Here is an 18812-nt window from a genome sequence, read left to right as displayed (position 1 = left end):
ATGTCCATAAAGTCTATTCACGCATAGACTTTTTTGTGTTGGGTAGGGCATTGATCCCGAGGGTGAGGGGAACGGAATATACGGCTATAGCCATTTCAGATCATGCCCCACACTGGGTAGACTTGGAGATAGGGGAGGAAACAAGAGGGCGTCCACCCTGGAGAATGGATATGGGACTAATGGCGGATGAGGGGGTGTGCTTAAAGGTGAGGGGATGCATTGAAAAGTACTTGGAACTCAATGACAATGGGGAGGTTCAGATGGGAGTGGTCTGGGAGGCGTTGAAGGCGGTGGTTAGGGGGGAGCTGATATCAATAAGGACACATAAAGGGAAGCAGGAGAGTAAGGAACGGGAGCGGTTGTTGCAAGAACTTTTGAGGGTGGACAGACAGTATGCGGAAGCACCGGAGGAGGGACTGTATCGGGAAAGGCAAAGGCTGCATGTGGAATTTGACTTGCTGACCACAGGCACTGCAGAGGCACAATGGAGGAAGGCGCAGGGTGTACAGTATGAATATGGAGAGAAGGCAAGCAGATTGCTGGCACACCAATTGAGGAAAAGGGGAGCAGCGAGGGAAATAGGGGGGGTGAGAGACGAAGATGGAGAGACGGAGCGGGGAGCGGAGAGAGTGAATGAAGTGTTCAAGACATTTTATAAAAAATTGTATGAAGCTCAACCCCCGGATGGGAGGGAGAGAATGATGGAGTTTTTGGATCGCTGGAAATTCCCAAGGTGGAAGAGCAGGAAAGGATGGGATTGGGAGCACAGATCACGGTAGAAGAAGTGGTGAAAGGAATTAGGAACATGCAGACGGGAAAGGCCCCGGGACCGGACGGATTCCCAGTTGAATTTTACAGAAAATATTTGGACTTGCTCGCCCCGCTACTGACGAGGACCTTCAACGAGGCAAAGGAAAGGGGACAACTGCCCCCGACTATGTCAGAAGCAACGATATCGCTTCTTTTAAAGAAGGAAAAGGATCCGCTACAATGCGGGTCCTACAGACCAATCTCCCTCCTCAATGTAGATGCCAAGGTCTTGGCCAAGGTAATGGCAATGAGAATAGAGGAATGTGTCCCGGGGGTGGTTCATGAGGACCAAACTGGGTTTGTGAAGGGGAGACAGCTGAACACGAACATCCGGAGGTTGTTAGGGGTAATGATGATGGCCCCACCAGAGGGTGAAACGGAGATAGTAGTGGCGATGGATGCCGAGAAAGCATTTGATAGAGTGGAGTGGGATTATCTGTGGGAGGTGTTGAGGAGATTTGGGTTCGGAGAGGGGTATGTTAGATGGGTGCAGCTGTTGTATAGGGCCCCAGTGGCGAGTGTGGTCACGAATGGACGGGGATCGGCATATTTTCGGCTCCATAGAGGGACAAGGCAGGGATGTCCTCTGTCCCCATTACTGTTTGCACTGGCGATTGAGCCCCTGGCGATAGCGCTGAGAGGTTCCAAGGGATGGAGGGGAATACTTAGGGGAGGAGAAGAACACCGGGTATCTTTATATGCGGATGATCTGCTACTATATGTGGCGGATCCAGCGGAGGGGATGCCAGAAATAATGCGGATACTTGGGGAGTTTGGGGAATTTTCAGGGTATAAATTGAACATGGGAAAGAGTGAGCTGTTTGTGGTGCATCCAGGAGAGCAGAGTAGAGAAATAGAAGACCTACCGTTGAGGAAGGTAACAAGAGACTTTCGTTACCTGGGGATCCAGATAGCTAAGAATTGGGGCACATTGCACAGGCTAAATTTGACGCGGTTGGTGGAACAGATGGAGGAAGATTTCAAGAGATGGGATATGGTAGCATTGTCAATGGCAGGGAGGGTGCAGGCAGTTAAGATGGTGGTCCTCCCGAGATTCCTTTTTGTGTTTCAGTGTCTCCCGGTGGTGATCACGAAGGCTTTTTTCAAAAGGATAGAAAAGAGTATCATGGGTTTTGTTTGGGCCGGGAAGACTCCGAGAGTGAGGAAGGGATTCTTACAGCGTAGTAGGGATAGGGGGGGGCTGGCACTACCGAGCCTAAGTGAGTATTATTGGGCCGCTAATATTTCAATGGTGAGTAAGTGGATGGGAGAGGAGGAAGGAGCGGCGTGGAAGAGATTAGAGAGGGCGTCCTGTAGGGGGACCAGCCTGCAGGCTATGGTGACAGCCCCATTGCCGTTCTCACCAAGGAACTATACCACGAGTCCGGTGGTGGTAGCTACACTGAAGATTTGGGGACAGTGGAGACGACATAGGGGAAAGACCGGAGCACTGGGGGGGTCCCCGATAAGAAACAACCATAGGTTTGCCCCGGGGGGAATGGATGGGGGATATGGAATGTGGCAAAGAGCAGGTATAACGCAATTGAAAGATCTATTTGTGGATGGGAAGTTTGCGAGTCTGGGAGCGCTGACCGAGAAATATGGGTTGCCCCAAGGGAATGCATTCAGGTACATGCAATTGAGGGCTTTTGCGAGGCAGCAGGTGAGGGAATTCCCGCAGCTCCCGACACAAGAGGTGCAGGACAGAGTCATCTCAAAGAAATGGGTGGGGGACGGTAAGGTGTCGGATATATATAGGGAAATGAGAGACGAAGGGGAGACTATGATGGACGAACTAAAAGGGAAATGGGAAGAAGAGCTAGGGGAGGAGATTGAGGAGGGGATGTGGGCAGATGCCCTAAACAGGGTAAACTCGTCGTCCTCGTGCGCCAGGCTAAGCCTAATTCAGTTTAAGGTATTACACAGGGCACATATGACTGGAACACGGCTCAGTAAATTTTTTGGGGTGGAGGATAGGTGTGCGAGGTGCTCGAGAAGCCCAGCGAATCATACCCATATGTTTTGGTCATGCCCGGCACTACAGGGGTTTTGGATGGGGGTGACAAAGGTGCTTTCGAAAGTAGTAGGAGTCCGGGTCGAACCAAGCTGGGGGTTGGCTATATTTGGGGTTGCACAAGAGCCGGGAGTGCAGGAGGCGAAAGAGGCCGATGTTTTGGCCTTTGCGTCCCTAGTAGCCCGGCGCAGAATATTGCTAATGTGGAAAGAAGCCAAGCCCCCGGGGGTGGAGACCTGGATAAATGATATGGCGGGGTTCATAAAGTTAGAGCGGATTAAGTTCGTCCTAAGGGGGTCGGCTCAAGGGTTTACTAGGCGGTGGCAACCGTTCGTCGAATATCTTGCGGAAAGATAGATAGGGGAGAACAAAGAAGGCAGCAGCAGCGGCCCAGGACTTGGGGGGGGGGGGAGGGATGGGGGGGGGGTGTGGCCTGAGACAAGGCAGTTGCCAATTAGGGCTAGTTTTTATTTTTTTGTTATTTAATATTTATTTATTTGTTGTTGTTTTTGTTTAAATTTAAAAAAGGTCATTATTATCTGTATTGTTACAATGTTGTGTAAAGGATGCACAATGTACTGTGTTGGTTGACCAAAAATTTTCAATAAAATATTATTTAAAAAAAAAAAAAAAGTATCTGTAGTGAGAGTAGCTTTAAGAAATGGGTGTTTATTACTGCAGTGATGTCAGAGAGTGGGTGGAGCTGGGCTGGCTGTCAGCTTTTTTACTTTCGTTTTAGGCTGTTTGCTGCAGGGTGTGTTTTAGTTTCGTTTTCAGAGCTGGATAGTTGCAGTCACAGCCAGAAGGGATATTAGTCTCTTTATAATCTAAAGAATGTAAATCGATCCTGGTGATTTAAAACTAATAACTGCTCTCAGTAACCTGATGTGCTTCTGTTGAAAGTTTTTTTAAAAAGTCTTCTGGATGTGAAAAGGACAGCTTAAGGATTACTCAGTTTTGTATTCTTTGGGGATTGTATTTGAATTAATGGTTGCTAAGGTGTTCACTGTATGTTTTAAAAAAGTTAACTTGAGTTCATTGAATAAACATTGTTTTGCTTTAAAAAAATACTTTTCCATTTCTGCTGTCCCACACCTGTAGAGTGGGCCGTGTGCTCCCCATACTACAACCTATTAAATGTTGTGGGTCACATGAACTCCATGATACACTTTGGGGTTCTCTAAACTCTGGCCCATAACAGCTACCAAAAGTTCAAAATGTGACGCATCACGCTTTGTTTCTCCCTGTCTCAGAAAGAATGACAGAATTGTTACAGCGCAGAAGGATGCCATTTGGTCCATTGTGCCTAAACCAGCTCTCTAAATGAATAATTCCCCGAATGCCACTCCCCCACTTTCTCACCATAGCCCTGCACAATCATCCTCTTCAGATAGTGCCTTTTGAATGCCTTGATTGAATCAGCCTCCATCACCCTCTCGGGCAGTACCTCTATCAAATCTGCTTTCAGCCTTCACCACGGAAAACAGTCCCAACCTTTTCAATCTATCTTCCTAACTAAAGTTCCTCATCACTGGAACCATTTTACACAGAACATACAGTGCAGAAGGAGGCCGTTCGGCCCATCGAGTCTGCACCGACCACTTAAGCCCCCACGTCCACCCTATCCCTGTAACCCAATAATCCCTCCTAATCCTTTTGGTCACTAAGGGCAATTTTGCATGGCCAATCCACCTAACCTGCACGTCTTTGGACTGTGGGAGGAAACCGAAGTACCCAGAGGAAACCCACGCAGACACGGGGAGAACGTGCAAACTCCGCACAGACAGTGACCCAGCGGGGAATCGAACCTGGGACCCTGGCGCTGTGAAGCCACAGTGCTATCCACTTGTGCTACCGTGCTGCCCATGAATCTTTTTCATGAATCTTTGCTGCACTGTCTCCAAAGCCTTCACATATTTCCTCAAGTGCAGTGCCAGAGTGGCAGCAGAGAAGAAAGGAAGCAAATCCTGCCTTTCAGATGCCACTACCTTGTGGTACGTCCTGCCTAATATGTCCAAAGTTCCTCAGCCTGATACAATTCAAGATCTCTCACCGGACACACATGACGGTGGCCCAGATGAGCAGGTTTTTTGGGATGGAGGACAGGTGTGTGGGAGGGCCTGCAAATCATGTCCATATGTTTGGAGCATGCCCGAAGCTTAGGGGATTCTGGCAGGGATTTGCCAACGTCGTGTCCATGGTGCTAAAAACGAGGGTGGCACCGAGTGCAGAGGTGGCGATCTTTGGAGTGTCGGAAGACCTGGGAGTCCAGGGGGTGAGAGAGGCTGATGTTTTGGCCTTTGCCTCCTTGGTAGCCTGGAGATGGATCCTATTATCGTGCAGGGACTCTGAGCCCCCGAAATCAGGGGTATGCTTTAGCGACATGGCTGGGTTTCTCAGGCTTGAGAAAATTAAGTTGGCCCTGAGAGGATCAATGTTAGGGTTCGTCTGGACGTGGCAGCCATTTATCGATTTCTTTGGGGAAATCTAAACTGTTAGCAGATACAATAGTGGGGGAGGGGGGGGGGGCGGTTCGGGAACGTGGGGGGTTGGGGGGGGAGTTAGTTTAGTTTAGTTCAGGCAGGATCAGCGAGAGGAACTTGGGAATTATGTGTATAAGCCATGTTGGCTGGGTATGGTTGTTGGTTGGGGGGGGTGTTATGTACTGAATTATGTTTCCATTTGGTATTTGTATTTTTTGTTGTTATAAAATCATAAGTGCCTTAATAAAATGTTTGTTTAAAAAAAAACGTCCAAAGCTCCACGGGTCGAGAATTGGCCTATTCGGCCATATGATGACCCACGACCCTAGGTAGACATCATCCTTGAAATGAGGGACAGCGGACAATGACAGATAGGAAAACTGGCTGCATACACACTGACAGTGAGTTATTGTAGTACTGTTGGTTATGAGTGGAATCTGAGTGTTATCTGTATCATTATTATTATTTATTGTCAGTGTAATTTCAGTGAGTTAAAAGTTCCCTTTTGACCAGTTGATTCTTTGAACTTTACACAACAGCAGCTGCTGGTGCAAAAGAAGGAGCAAAGATAACTAATTCTACAGGGCACCCAACCTTTAAGGTAAATCCAACATAATTTGCAATCACCAGGTGATCAAACCTCTAGGAAGCCTCAAATCAGAGCGTGTAACCACTACAATAAGAACAGAAAACATGCAGGGAGAAATGGAATTGATGATCTGAGTCGAGGTGAATTATTCAGAACTGAAGGGAGTCAGAAGTGTTATGGTATGGGTTTCATGCCGTTGAAAAAGGGGAGCATTCAGTTACTCTGGACTAACGCTTTGTTCTTTTACCATGACAATTCCCAATGTCCTTTCCTTTTCTTCTGTAACATCTTTATAATGTTTTTTTTCATTCAAGGGATGTTGCTGGTTCGGCCAGCATTTATTGCCGATCCCTAATTGCTCTTGAGAAGGTGGTGGTTGTTGTATTATGCTTCTTCATGCAGCATACGCTGCTTCCTTGATGTATACTCTGACAAAGGAAGGTTCAGACTTGGAAAGAGGTTTAACACATTTATTGAACAGTTAATAATTCTCCTACTTGAGTTCGACTCTCCTGCTAATCTTGCTATAGTAACTCAGTCTAACTAACCAGTCTGCTCTAATCCATGCAGTGGGTGTGATGCTTCCCTGATCTGCCCTGTCTCTCTAAGTGTCAGCTATGGAAAGAGAGCATGTGTGCTCTGTCCTTTTATGTGGGTAGCCCCCTTGTGGTAGTGTCACCTCTGGGTGTGTCTTGACTGCCCATTGGTCGTGTCCTATCTTACTGGCCTATTGTTTTGATGTCTGTGTGTCATGATGTCTCTGTATTTATTTAGTCCCAGTGTATTTACATTAACCCCTTGTGTATTTACAGTGTCCTAGTGTATCTACATTAACCCCTTATGTATTGACAGTGCCCTAGTATATCTAAATTAACCCCGTGTATTTACAGTGATGCATATCACCACATCCCCCCTTTTTCATGTTACATATTTTCTGTACAGTGTTAAAGAAAATTGAACAAAATAGGCAGATAAGTAATGACATGTACAAATCCTGATGAGTGATAATGACACAATAAGTCCAAATCACATGTATGAGTCCAAAGTTCATGAATTAATATGGTCGAGTGGCTTTCTTGTTTTGTTGGTGAAGTGGTGATGTTGATGGTGGCATGTCCTTGTGAACGCCGTCAGTATCCCTGTGCTTAAGGAACCAAGAAGTGGTCAAATCACTTTGTCATCTGAGTTGGACTCTTTTTTTCGATGCTTGTGGTAGTGATGTATGCAATCTGTGTCGTCCTGCCATGGTATGTCATTGTACTGAGCTGAGCAGTAACAGTGTCCCGCATTTGCAGAGTTGTACCATGTCGTACCAGTCGTAGTTCCATTCTTGTTGTTTTTGTCGTGCTTGTTGTCAACGTTGTTGCCTCTGGTACACTTCTTGTTGTTGTCTTTGTTGTTGGATTTGTAGGTTTTGTCATTGTGTTTGTTGCGCTCAATGACCACCCTCTGTGGATAATACGAGTCCTTCACACAGTTACTCGTGTCAGCGTCCTTTGCGGCATCTGCTGTTTCCTTGAGCGTGCCGTCACTGAGTCCGCGGCGCTCCCCTGGAGTCATGTCCGGCTTACCTGAATCAGCTCTGTCTTGTCGATGCTCCCCATCTGGAGTCATGTCATTCAGGAATGCATTTGCTTGTGGAGAGGCTCGAACAGATGAGGTTTGAACTAACGTGGTGTCACCAGAGTCACCAGTAGTCTCACTGTGATTGTTGAGTGCCTCTGTACAAACTAGCTGAGGTCTGTCACGTTGCATATCTGTATGGGAAGTGAGATGCCATCGTCACTTGTCGCACATACAGTGGGTAGAGCCTCAGTGTCTTCTTCATGGTTAAACGAGCTGGGTAGACTGTCAGAGTCTTCTTCTGGTGGCTCAAATAATCTGGGTGGACTGTCATAGTCTTTTTGCTGTGCACTTGAGCGTGGTAGACTGTCATAGTCTGCTTGCTGTTCACTTGAGGTTGCTAGACCTTCATGGTCTTGTTCATGCAAGGACTGCGCTCTGGAGTCTTGCGTTGCTTCCATCGTGCAGTCTGTCCACGAGCTCGCTGTGGAAGCTTGTGTCACTCTTTCTGTGGAGTCTTGTGCAGCGTTCCCTGTGTAGAATCGTGCATTGATCTCGCTGTGGAGACTGTCATCACTTCTTGTGTGGAGGCTGGGATCCTTCGTGGTGCATGGACCACTCTCTGTGTGGAGTCGGGGACTCTTCGTGGTGCGTGGACCACTCTCTGTGCGGCAGCAGGCCGCTCTCTGTGGGCTTGTACCGCTCTCTGTCTCTTGGCGTCAGGCCGCAGCATAATCCTGCACTCACGAGTCGGGATGTCATATATGCTGGGCTGAAGATTCCCCAATCCGAAGAACTCGTCGTCGGAGTCTTCAATGTACAACCCCTCTAGTTGCGGTTCGGATTTGGTACTGGGGTTGCCACATTCAATGATGAAATCTTCGTCTGAGTCGTAGCCTTCAAGGACCATATCATTTTCTAGGGCGGTGCTGTTTGTTGCAGGGTTCTGCGGGGGTTACTTTCAGCTACTGGTCGAAGTTCAGGCATTGTGCTGTCTGTCGTTCCAGGTGAAAGAATTGTGTTTTCCGGCTTTAAAATTGTTTTTTTTAACTGTTTGGGGACATTTCCCCTTTAAGTGGCCGTGGTCCGGGGCCTCTGACATCATGACGCTGGTGACGTAGAGTGTAGGAATGGATTGTGCATGCGCAGATCGCTTTCCAGCTGCGATGTTTTCGCAACTGCGCATGCGTGACGGCTGCAAAGTCTTTATTTCTGCATTTTGCTTTTATTTGGGGTAACCTCAGCAGTCTGCAGCTGTTGTTGCCATTTGTCGAGTTTGCGTGCTGCAGTGGTCGGATGGCTGCGGCCAGGTGGCGCTGTTGAGTGCTCCCAGGGCCCCGGAAGCTGTCAATCATCCAGTTGATTGACAGGCGGGGAATGGGGCGAGTGGCGGTGCTCAGGCTCTGCAGGGTCCCGGTGTGCATCCTCCGGGATGCCGTCAGGTAAGCGACGCTTGCTTCCTGGGTGGGGGCAGCAGGTTGCTCTGCTGATAATTCCAGCCGCGTGGCCTGGTCTTTAACCCTGCTGAGGCCGGAAGGAACGTTTTCAATGCACCCATCTGAGTTTACCTGTCCGGAGGAGCCTTGCAAACCTGCTCTGCTTCTTGCCCAAAACAGCAAACACAGAAACAGACCCCACACAATCTGATTCTTTTTGCGAAAATTCAGCTGTTTTAAGACGCAGCTGCCGATTTCCTGGATTGTTTTGCCTCTCAACAAACTTTGGAGTCCACGTGCTGCTTCCTCAGCTCAGGCTAAGAGCAAAGTGCAGAGTCCTAGGTTCACCAGTGCAGAGTGCACAGACAATTAGTGTGATATATTCGTTATTTAATATAATACAGGTGGTCCAGGCAGAGGAGGACGCCATCAAACTCACTGAATCTGTTAATTCATTGGGATTATGGTTGAAAGTTAGTGTTTTCGTTTACAATTCGCTCCAAATCCATTTTGGCATTCATGTTGGACAGTGCCTGGGGAGTTGCCCGTTCTGCGTGCCAGGAAGTTACTGACTGAGATGGGTGATTGCAATCCTGACCTTACCTGTCACCTGCACAGGTCATTCAGGGCTATTGGTAACATCAGGACCAGGATCCCTGGCTAATTTTCCATCCCGGCTCTTGGGTCAATTGGCCTCTCCCCATCCCAGCTGGAATAAGCGAACTCCGCATGGATGGATGTGGTATCATCCCACTGCCCTCTCCAGTGGTAGGATGGCTATATGTCCTGTTTTTAATGAGACAGTCTTGTATTTTAACTCGATCGCAGGTGTCCTGACTTTTTCATTAAAAGCTTCAAATGGTCCTGTAATTTTTGTCTCCTGATGTATTTTGCATTTCATCAAATGGCTATTGTTCCTGAAAAGAATTAATGGTAAACATAGGGTAGTGTCATATTAGATTATTCAAAAATGATGGAAGAACTATATTGTATGTATGTGTGTGTGTGTGTATATATCTAATATATATATATATATATATATATATCTCCACAATGCCACATCAATCATTGCCTTGCTACAGTGAGTGTACCAGGTGGTGGTGGGGCAGTTGCTCTGGGTAGCTGAGCAGAAAGGTTTGCAAGGAAGGCTATAACTGTATGCAGTTGGTTCAATCTTTACTCTGAATATCACAAAAATGTGCGTGTTTTGCTGCCGACCCACACAAACAGTTCAAGGTTTTGAAAAAAGACTAGTAATTGACAACAGTCATCCAGTATTGTGTCAAACATCTTCATACAATTTTCAGTTGCTCACAGCGGCCTTGGTGACATTACTCAGCAAAAACAAAAAGGAGGCTGGACAGAGGAAGTATGCAAATCCATGTGTTTCAGATTTGGACATCCCTCTCACCTTACCTGCCACTTTCAGGGATATTGTGTGCGTATACCTCCAGTCTCTCTGTTACTCCACTCACTTTAAAATTGAACCATTTATTTTATATCGCCTCCTTATTCTTCCCCCCCCCAAATTATATAACTTCACATTTCTCTTTGTAAAATTTCAACTGCCACTTGTCTCTGCCCCATTCACCAGTCAATATCCTGCATTCTGTACCCTCAGCTCAATGTTCCTGCCTTTACTGCAAATCCAAGATACCTACCTATGCACAACAATCGTAGATTGGTGTGATGAATGTAAGAAATTGGTATATACATTGCATTTTATATTTGTTGCAGCAATGTTTTAAAAGCCTGGGTTAAGGTATATATTTGTTGCAGTAAGGTTATTAAAGAACCTAGGTTGAAGTATCCAGACTGTGTGTCTGTTAAAGCTGTAATTAAGAAGTGAGGTCATGATTCATTCCAATCACTTGGCTACAGATAAAGGGTTAATGCAATATTATTATGATTGTTGGAGATTCCCTGGAGAGTAGATCACCGTGCTGCCCTCAGATGATGCATTTAATGTGAGGAGCCAGGTCTGACTGTAGTTTGACAGTTTGCCATAGGATTTGGGTCTGACAGAACGGAAGAATTTTAAGTTGAACAGAAGTTTGTCAAATGCTGTTTGGTTAAGCAGAAGTGTGCTGGATCTGCTCTTGAAAGGGTCTCTCTCTCTCCAAAAGTGTCTACACAGTTAAGCAAGACATCTGTTGGTTAACTTTATTTATAGGAGGCATTTGAACAGTATTGGATTTTGAAATTGGAGTTAATAGTGTGTATAGATAGTTTAATTTTTTCCTTGTGTTTAATAATTGTTCAACTGATAATTGTGAAGCTATTTTCTTTGATAATGTGGTTAATTCTGTGTTTAAATTAAAATTTGTTTTAACATGTCACTCCTCGGGGTGAAGTATCCTTTCCTCACAGATTCACAAATTAAAACAAAATTGTTTGGGGTTCTTATCCGGTAAGCTAACAAATGTTGGAGCCTGGTCCAGTATCCTAATGATGGTTACAGTACAGAAGGAGGCCTTTGCATCTGTATTGGCCCTCTGAAGGAGCAATTCAGCTGGTGCTGCTCCCTCCTTGCTTTTGTACCCTCCTATTGATAAAGACCAAGATGCTGTATGCTTTATTTATCATCCGCAACCTGTCCTGTCATCTTCGATGATTTATGCACACATACATCCCCTTTAGAATTGTACATTTTATTTTATATTATCTCTCTGGGTTCTTCCCACCAAAATGATTCACTTGACGCTATCTTCCTCCCCGTTCACAATGCTTCCAAGTTTTGTATCGTTTGCATGTTTTGAAATTATGCGCTGAATGGCCTACCCATGCTCCTAATTAGTATTTCACCTCACCTGGCCCAGGTGTATTATCAACTTTTAAGTACAGAAAGCCAATCCAATATTACCTCCTTATCAAATTTCAATCTTTTAAAAAAAAAAAAATTCAGAGTACCCAATTCATTTTTCCCAATTAGGGGGCAATTTAGCGTGGCCAATCCACCTACCCTGCACATCTTTGGGCTGTGGGGCAAAACCCACGCAAACACGGGGGAGAATGTGCAAACTGCACACGGATAGTGACCCACGGCTGGGATCGAACCTGGGACCTCGGCGCCATGAGGCAGCAGTGCTAACCGCTGTGCCGCCGTGCTGCCCAACTTTTAACCTTTCAAGTGTTTGAATTACCTCCTTTCACCATGTCCTGGGCAACAGCATCTTCCTTGGCAAAGCCAGATGCAGAGAATTAATTTCACCCATCAGTCAGCCATGCCCCTGCCTCCAAGCATAAATCCCCTTTTTTATCCTTATCATAGAATTTACAGTGCAGAAGGAGGCTATTCGGCCCATTGAGTCTGCACCGGCTCTTGGAAAGAGCACCCTACCCAAGGTCAACACCTCCACCCTATCCCCATAACCCAGTAACCCCACCCAACACTAAGGGCAATTTTGGACACTAAGGGCAATTTATCATGGCCAATCCACCTAACCTGCACATCTTTGGACTGTGGGAGGAAACCGGAGCACCCGGAGGAAACCCACGCACACACGGGGAGGATGTGCAGACTCCGCACAGACAGTGACCCAAGCCGGGAATCGAACCTGGGACCCTGGAGCTGTGAAGCAATTGTGCTAACCACCATGCTACCGTGGGTCAATCCTTGATTGACCCACCCTCCTCTTAACACCATTTTACTATATATGATCATAGAATTTACAATGCACAAGGAGGCCATTTGGCCCATCGAGTCTGCACCAGCTCTTGGAAAGAGCATGTTTGGTTGTTTGGTTTGAGCTTTCTGTCGGCTAATCCTCCACTTCCAATATCCATTGTCCAGCTCGCGGCGGCTCTCATTCAGCTTCTGGGAGCCGCACGCTCTCTCACTGCGGCTGCCTGTGCCTATATATGCCTGTGGAAGATTTTGGGATTTCCTTTTATGTCAGTTGCCAATCTCTTCTTATACTGTCGCTTTGCTTTTAGTTGATTTTTCAATTCCCCTCTGAACCTTTTACATTCAGCCTGGTTTTTTCTAATTTGTATTTTTCACTCGACGTGTTATAAGCACACTTTTTCTGTTTCATCTAACTCTCTATCTCTTTTGTCATCCAGGGTTTGCCTGACCGTTCCCCTTCATGGGGAAAACCTTTACCATACTTTAACTATCTCTTATTGAAAGGCAGCTCATTGCTGAGATACAGTTTTGCCAGCTTATCTTTGATTCCAATTTATCAGGTCCATTCTTACCCCATTGAAGTTGGCTTTCCCCCAGTTAACTATTCTTATTGCTGATTGCTCCTATTTTGTTTCCATAACTAAATTGGACTTTATAATCCAGTGATCACTGTCCTGTAAATGTTCCCCATCTGACATACGCGGCATGATAGCACAGTGGTTGCTTCACAGCGCCAGGGTCCCAGGTTCGATTTCCTGCTAGGGTCACTGTCTGTGTGGAGTCTGCACATTCTCCCCATGTCTGCGTGGGTTTCCTCCGGGTGCCCCTCTCAAATCCCAAGAGATGTGCTGTTAGGTGAATTGGACATTCTTAATACTCCCGAACAGGCGCCATAGTGTGGCGACTAGGGCCTTTTCACAGTAACTTCATTGCAGTGTTAATGTAAGCCTACTTTGATTTAATTTGATTTTGATTTGATTTATTGTCACATATACCGAAGTACAGTGAAAAGTATTTTTCTGTGGCCGAGGGAACGTACATAGTATGTACATAGTAGACAAAAAGAATAATCGACAGAGAACATTGAGAAATTGTACATCGACAAACAGTGATTGGTTACAGTGCGGAACAAGGGGCCAAACAAAGCAAATACATGAGCAAGAGCAGCATAGGGCGTCGTCAATAGTGTTCTTACAGGGAACAGATCAGTCCAAGCGGGAGTCGTTGAGCTGTGTAGCTGTGGGGAAAAAGCTATTCCTATGTCTGGTTGTGCGGGTCTTCAGACTTCTGTACCTTCTGCCTGATGCAAGAATCTGGAAGAAGGCAATGTCTGGGTGGGAGGAGTCTCTGATAATGCTGTCTGCCTTCCTGAGGCAGTGAGAGGTGTATACAGAATAAATGTGGGGGTGGCAAGGTTGTGTGATACGCTGGGCTGAGTTCACCACACTCTGCAGCTTCTTGCGATCTTGGACCGAGCAGTTGCCATACCAGGCTGTGATGCAGCCGGATAGGATGCTCTCTATCGCACATCTGTAGAAGTTTGTGAGAATCGATGCAGACATGCCAAATTTCTTTAGCTTCTGTAGGAAGTGGAGACATTGTTGGGCTTTCTTGACTGTTGCATCAATGTGAGTGGACCAGGACAGACTGTTGGTGATGGTGACCTTCAGGAACCTAAAGCTATCGACCATCTCCACTTCGGAGCCATTGATGCAGATGGGAGTGTGCTTTGTGACAATAATAAAGATTGTTATTATTATTTGGTCAACTTGGCCCACCTCATTCCTCAGAACCAAACCCCAGAACCGGGGCGGCATGGGGGCACAGTGGTTAGCACTGCTGCCTCACAGCTCCAGGGATCCGGGTTCAATTCTGGCTTTGGGTGACTGTGTGGAGTTTGCACTTTCTTCCCGTGTCTGCGTGGGTTTCATCCTACAGTCCAAAGAAGTGCAGGTTAGGTGGATTGGCCATGCTAAATTGCCCTTTAGTATCCAAAAAGTTAGGAGGGGTTCTGGGGATAGGGCGGAGGTATGGGCTTAAGTGGGGTGCTCTTTCCAAGGGCTGGTGCAGACTCGATGGGCCAAATGGCCTCCTTCTGCACTGCAAATTCTATGATCTATGGTCCAGCAATGCATAATTTCTTGTTGGAAACATACTGCTGTCGAAAATTCTCCTCAACACATTCTGGGGTCTCTGACCATCCTGCCCTTTACACCACCACTATTCCTGTATACATTTATATAATTACAGCCCCCTTGGAACTATGTTTTCTTTTGGGTTATTTTTCACGGGATGTGGGCATCGCTGGGTAGGCCATCATTTATTACCTAGCCCTAATAACAGGTTGCGTACCATAGCTCTACATCTTTCCCGCTAGTTGGTGGCCTGTAGCCTAGATTGAGCAACATAGTAGCACATTTATTGTTGTTTAGCTCCATCCAAACGGTTTCTGTCCTTGACCCAGCTGGGACATCCTCACTCTCCATCATTGCAAAATTTTCCTTGATCAATACAGTCACCCGTACTCCTTTCCTATCTTTTCTGAATACCTTTTTAATACCCAGTCCTAGCCTTCTTATTGCCACAATATCCTATTTTCCCATGGTAAGGGCGGCGTGGTGGCGCAATGGCTAGCACTGCTGCCTCACGGTGCTGAGGACCCGGGTTTGATCCCGGCCCAGGGTCACTGTCCGTGTGGAGTTTGCACATTCTCTCCTGTGGTTATTTGCATCTGCAACTCACCAAACTTACTTACCATACTCTACCCATTTGCATACATGCATTGTAACCCAAATTAGACTTTATTACCTCCAATCTTGCACTGAACCACCTTTTTCCCATTCTATATCTGTTTCACCAATATTCTTTTTACCTTGGTATCCCTTTCTTGTATTATCTCCTGGTTCCCACAATCCTGCCAAGTTGATTTCAACTCTCCTCAATAGCACTGATAAATCGGCCTGCAAGGAACCCAATCCCAAATCTGTTTAGGTGCAACCAGCTCTACCTGTACGGGTGCCATCTCCCCCTGAGCTGAGATCCAGTTGTGCAAAGAATCTAAAGCCCTCCCTCCTCCTCCACAATGTCTCCAGCCATGCATTTATCTGCTCTGTTCTCCAATTTCTAGGTGTTTCTACCATTGCACAGAGATTATTACCTTAGAGGTTCTGTTTACGAATTTCTTACCTAGCTCCCTAAATTCTGGCTGCAAGATTAGGGGCTGGTTTAGCACAGGGCGAAAGAGCTGGCTTTTAAAGCAGACCAAGGCAGGCCAGCAGCACGGTTCAATTCCCGTACCAGCCTCCCCGAACTGGCGCCGGAATGTGGTGACTAGGGGCTTTTCACAGTAACTTCATTTGAAGCCTACTTGTGGCAATAAGCGATTTCCATTTCATTTTTTCATTTCATATCCCATTTTCTGCTTATTTCATTGGTTCCAATTTGGACCCCGTCCGCTTTTCACCCTTCCCCTTCAGGGGACTCTGCAATTGCTCAGTGACATTCTTGTGTTACGGCACCCAGGGCATGTGCACGGTCAAATCCATCCCCACAGGCCCTGGAGCCCCAAGACAAGTGAATTAACCAATAATTCATGTTATCCTGAGATCCTTAACCCCTGACTGCACCAATGAGTTACAGACACCAGATTTGTAAGTAAAACATTAACAAGCGGTTTATTTATAACAAGAGTACGGACGGCACAGTGGTTGGCACTGCTGCCTCACTGCGCCAAGGACCTGGGTCACTGTCCGTTTGGAATTGAACATTCTTCATGTGTCTGTGTGGGTCTCACCCCCACAACCCAAAGATGTACAGGGTAAGTGTTTTGGCCACACTAAAATTGCCCTTTAATCGAAAATTTAAAAAATTGATAGCATGAGTAAAAGGAAATAGTTGACATTATGGTCTACCTATTCCAAAAACCCTGTCCCGCCCTCCACCCAGATGCACATGAGACAGATACACGGTAAGGGGAGGGGAAGAATTAAAACAACGGGTATTTAAAGAAAACACTTGAGATGAATCTTCCCTGCTGCAGTTGGGGAATGGATTTATACAAGAGATCCAAGTCTGTGCACTTCTGACCTCAACCACCAGATGGAGCTTAGATCAGGAGATTCAGGTCAGTGCAATTCTGACATCTGACCACCAGATGGACTTCCATCTCCCTGAGATACCACTAGAGCTTTAAACTTGAGAATTTTCCGTTTGCCTGATCTGTGTGCAAAATTTCCAGCAGTATTATAAAGAGAGTTCTCCGTATGGGTTCTTCCCAGCCATTCGGACACAGGATTAATGAATCACAAACCTGCTGAGAAGCTGCTTACGTTCTTTCATTTCAGAAGTTCCCATTTACAGTTCTGACTGCTGTCTGTCTTTTAAGTAGGAGTGCCTTCACAGGTCTTCCTGCACATACGGTAATTCAGGAAATGTCCTGAAGATCCCATGTGGAACAGGATCTGCACTCCAGGGACTGGTGCTGCACTGCCATGCGTCTATATATTAATAAGGCTGGTTTAGCTCCGTGGGCTAGACAGCTGTTTTGTGATGCAGAACAAGGCCAGCAGCGCGGGTTCAATTCCAATACCAGCTGAGAATTCTGAATTCTCCCTCTGTGTACCCGAACAGCGCTGGAATGTGGCGACGAGGGGCTTTTCACAGTAACTTCATTGCAGTGTTAATGTAATTGTGACAATAAAGATTATTTATTTATTTTTATTTATTACTTACGAAAACCTATGTATCTCAATCTTGAAAGTCTCAGCTATTTTTGGATCCAAAGCCTTTTGTGGCAGAGTGTTCCTGATTCCTACTGCATTTCATGTGAAAAAAGTGACATAATTCTATCTGAGTGATCGCTTGTCTCCGCTGCAGCCTCTGCTGGATCAGTGACCCAGAAAGATTAGAGAATGGTTTTGCGGGGGGGGGGGGGGGGGGGGGACTGGAAAATAGACAATGGGATGCATATGTAACTTTGCTGTTAAATGTGATGGCTTTTGCAGATTTGGTTTCATTGCTGCACTTGTGGTGCTCCCAGCAGCAGTATTAGAATTAATGGGGCTGACGGATTGTTAACAGTCATCAACAGGCTCAGTTTGACACTTTATGCTCCTGTGCTAAATTGAATATATTGTTTAACTCTTTTGCAAGGTGCAATTTATCAAGGAAATCAAGTGGACTGGCAGGGACGCACTCCACTAGTACCACAGATTCTGGCCATTCATACCAAGCAGTACTATGCACCAAGCTGAAGAAACCTCTGGTGATCCAGCAACTGTCTTCAGTTGCACTCAAGCCCACCGAGGTACGTTGCTCTGGACAGATAAACATTTTAAATAGCTGTTAGCTCTCAGACTGGGTGCGGATCCAAACCATTAATCAAAAAATAGAATGAAACTTGCTCATTACATTTAATGTCCCATGTGCTATTTAAAAGAAAATTGGAGGCAATACTGTAATATTCTGTAAAGAGGTGTGTGTATGTAAATTATGTAATTAAATTGGGGAACGGTTAATGGAGACAGCCTGTCTGGGAGAATTAAGAGATGATAAGGAGTAGAGGTGTTAAATGCATGCATGTATAGTGAAGCTAAGATCAAGTGGATTTATAAGTAAAGCTAAGAAATTTGCATTGGGAGATAAAGAGCGACTTGTTTTTTTTCAGCTGATAAATTTCAACGGGGAGCAAGGCTTTTACAGCTTGCAAAGGTTTCATAAATAAAGAAGGGAAGTTAATTACATTTTAATTGACCCAAAAGGAGAGGCAATAGGAAAAACATGAAAGATGTTTCTACTTTGAAAAAAGTACATTCAAATGGTGCTGAGGACAATGGAATTGAAGATGAGGGGGAAAAATGATATTTAAAGAAAGAAGTTGAGCGATGTTGGCTGTGTATGAAAGACCTCCTAAGAATAGCTCTGGGCTGGGAGAAGATGTGAGGTTTAAATCAGGCATCCAGTCAAGCCAGAAAAGGTGGGCAGCACGGTAGCATGGTGGTTAGCACAATTGCTTCACAGCTCCAGGGTCCCAGGTTCGATTCCCGGCTTCGGTCTCTGTCTGTGCGGAGTCTGCACGTTCTCCCCGTGTGTGCGTGGGTTTCCTCCGGGTGCTCCGGTTTCCTCCCACAATCCAAAGATGTGCAGGCTAGGTGGATTGGCCAAGCTAAATTGCCCTTAGTGTCCAAAATTGCCCTTAGTGTTGGGTGGGGTTACTGGGTTATGGGGATAGGGTGGAGGTGTGGTCTTGGGTAGGGTGCTCTTTCAAAGAGCCGGTGCAGACTCGATGGGC

The 18812-nt window shown here is 46.1% G+C and overlaps 1 protein-coding gene across 3 annotated transcripts in view; it reads left to right on the top strand.

The window, feature by feature from the left end:
• Positions 1–8758: 8758 nt before the first annotated feature.
• The window catches only part of gtpbp3 (GTP binding protein 3, mitochondrial), a 77354-nt gene continuing 67300 nt past the window's right edge, over positions 8759–18812 (top strand). For 2 of the 3 annotated variants that reach the window (XM_072511694.1, XM_072511692.1), the window contains exons 1-2: positions 8759–8901; positions 17675–17828. In XM_072511694.1, the coding sequence (XP_072367795.1) occupies positions 8837–8901; positions 17675–17828 (219 nt within the window). In that variant the 5' untranslated portion in view covers positions 8759–8836. Of the gene's footprint in view, positions 8902–9527; positions 9664–17674; positions 17829–18812 lie in introns of those variants that run through there. The other variant, XM_072511693.1, reaches the window with a different exon arrangement.

Source organism: Scyliorhinus torazame, chromosome 7 (assembly GCF_047496885.1).
Source record: "Scyliorhinus torazame isolate Kashiwa2021f chromosome 7, sScyTor2.1, whole genome shotgun sequence".
NCBI classification, from domain to species: Eukaryota; Metazoa; Chordata; class Chondrichthyes; order Carcharhiniformes; family Scyliorhinidae; genus Scyliorhinus; species Scyliorhinus torazame.
This window is presented reverse-complemented; position numbering and strand designations above follow the sequence as displayed.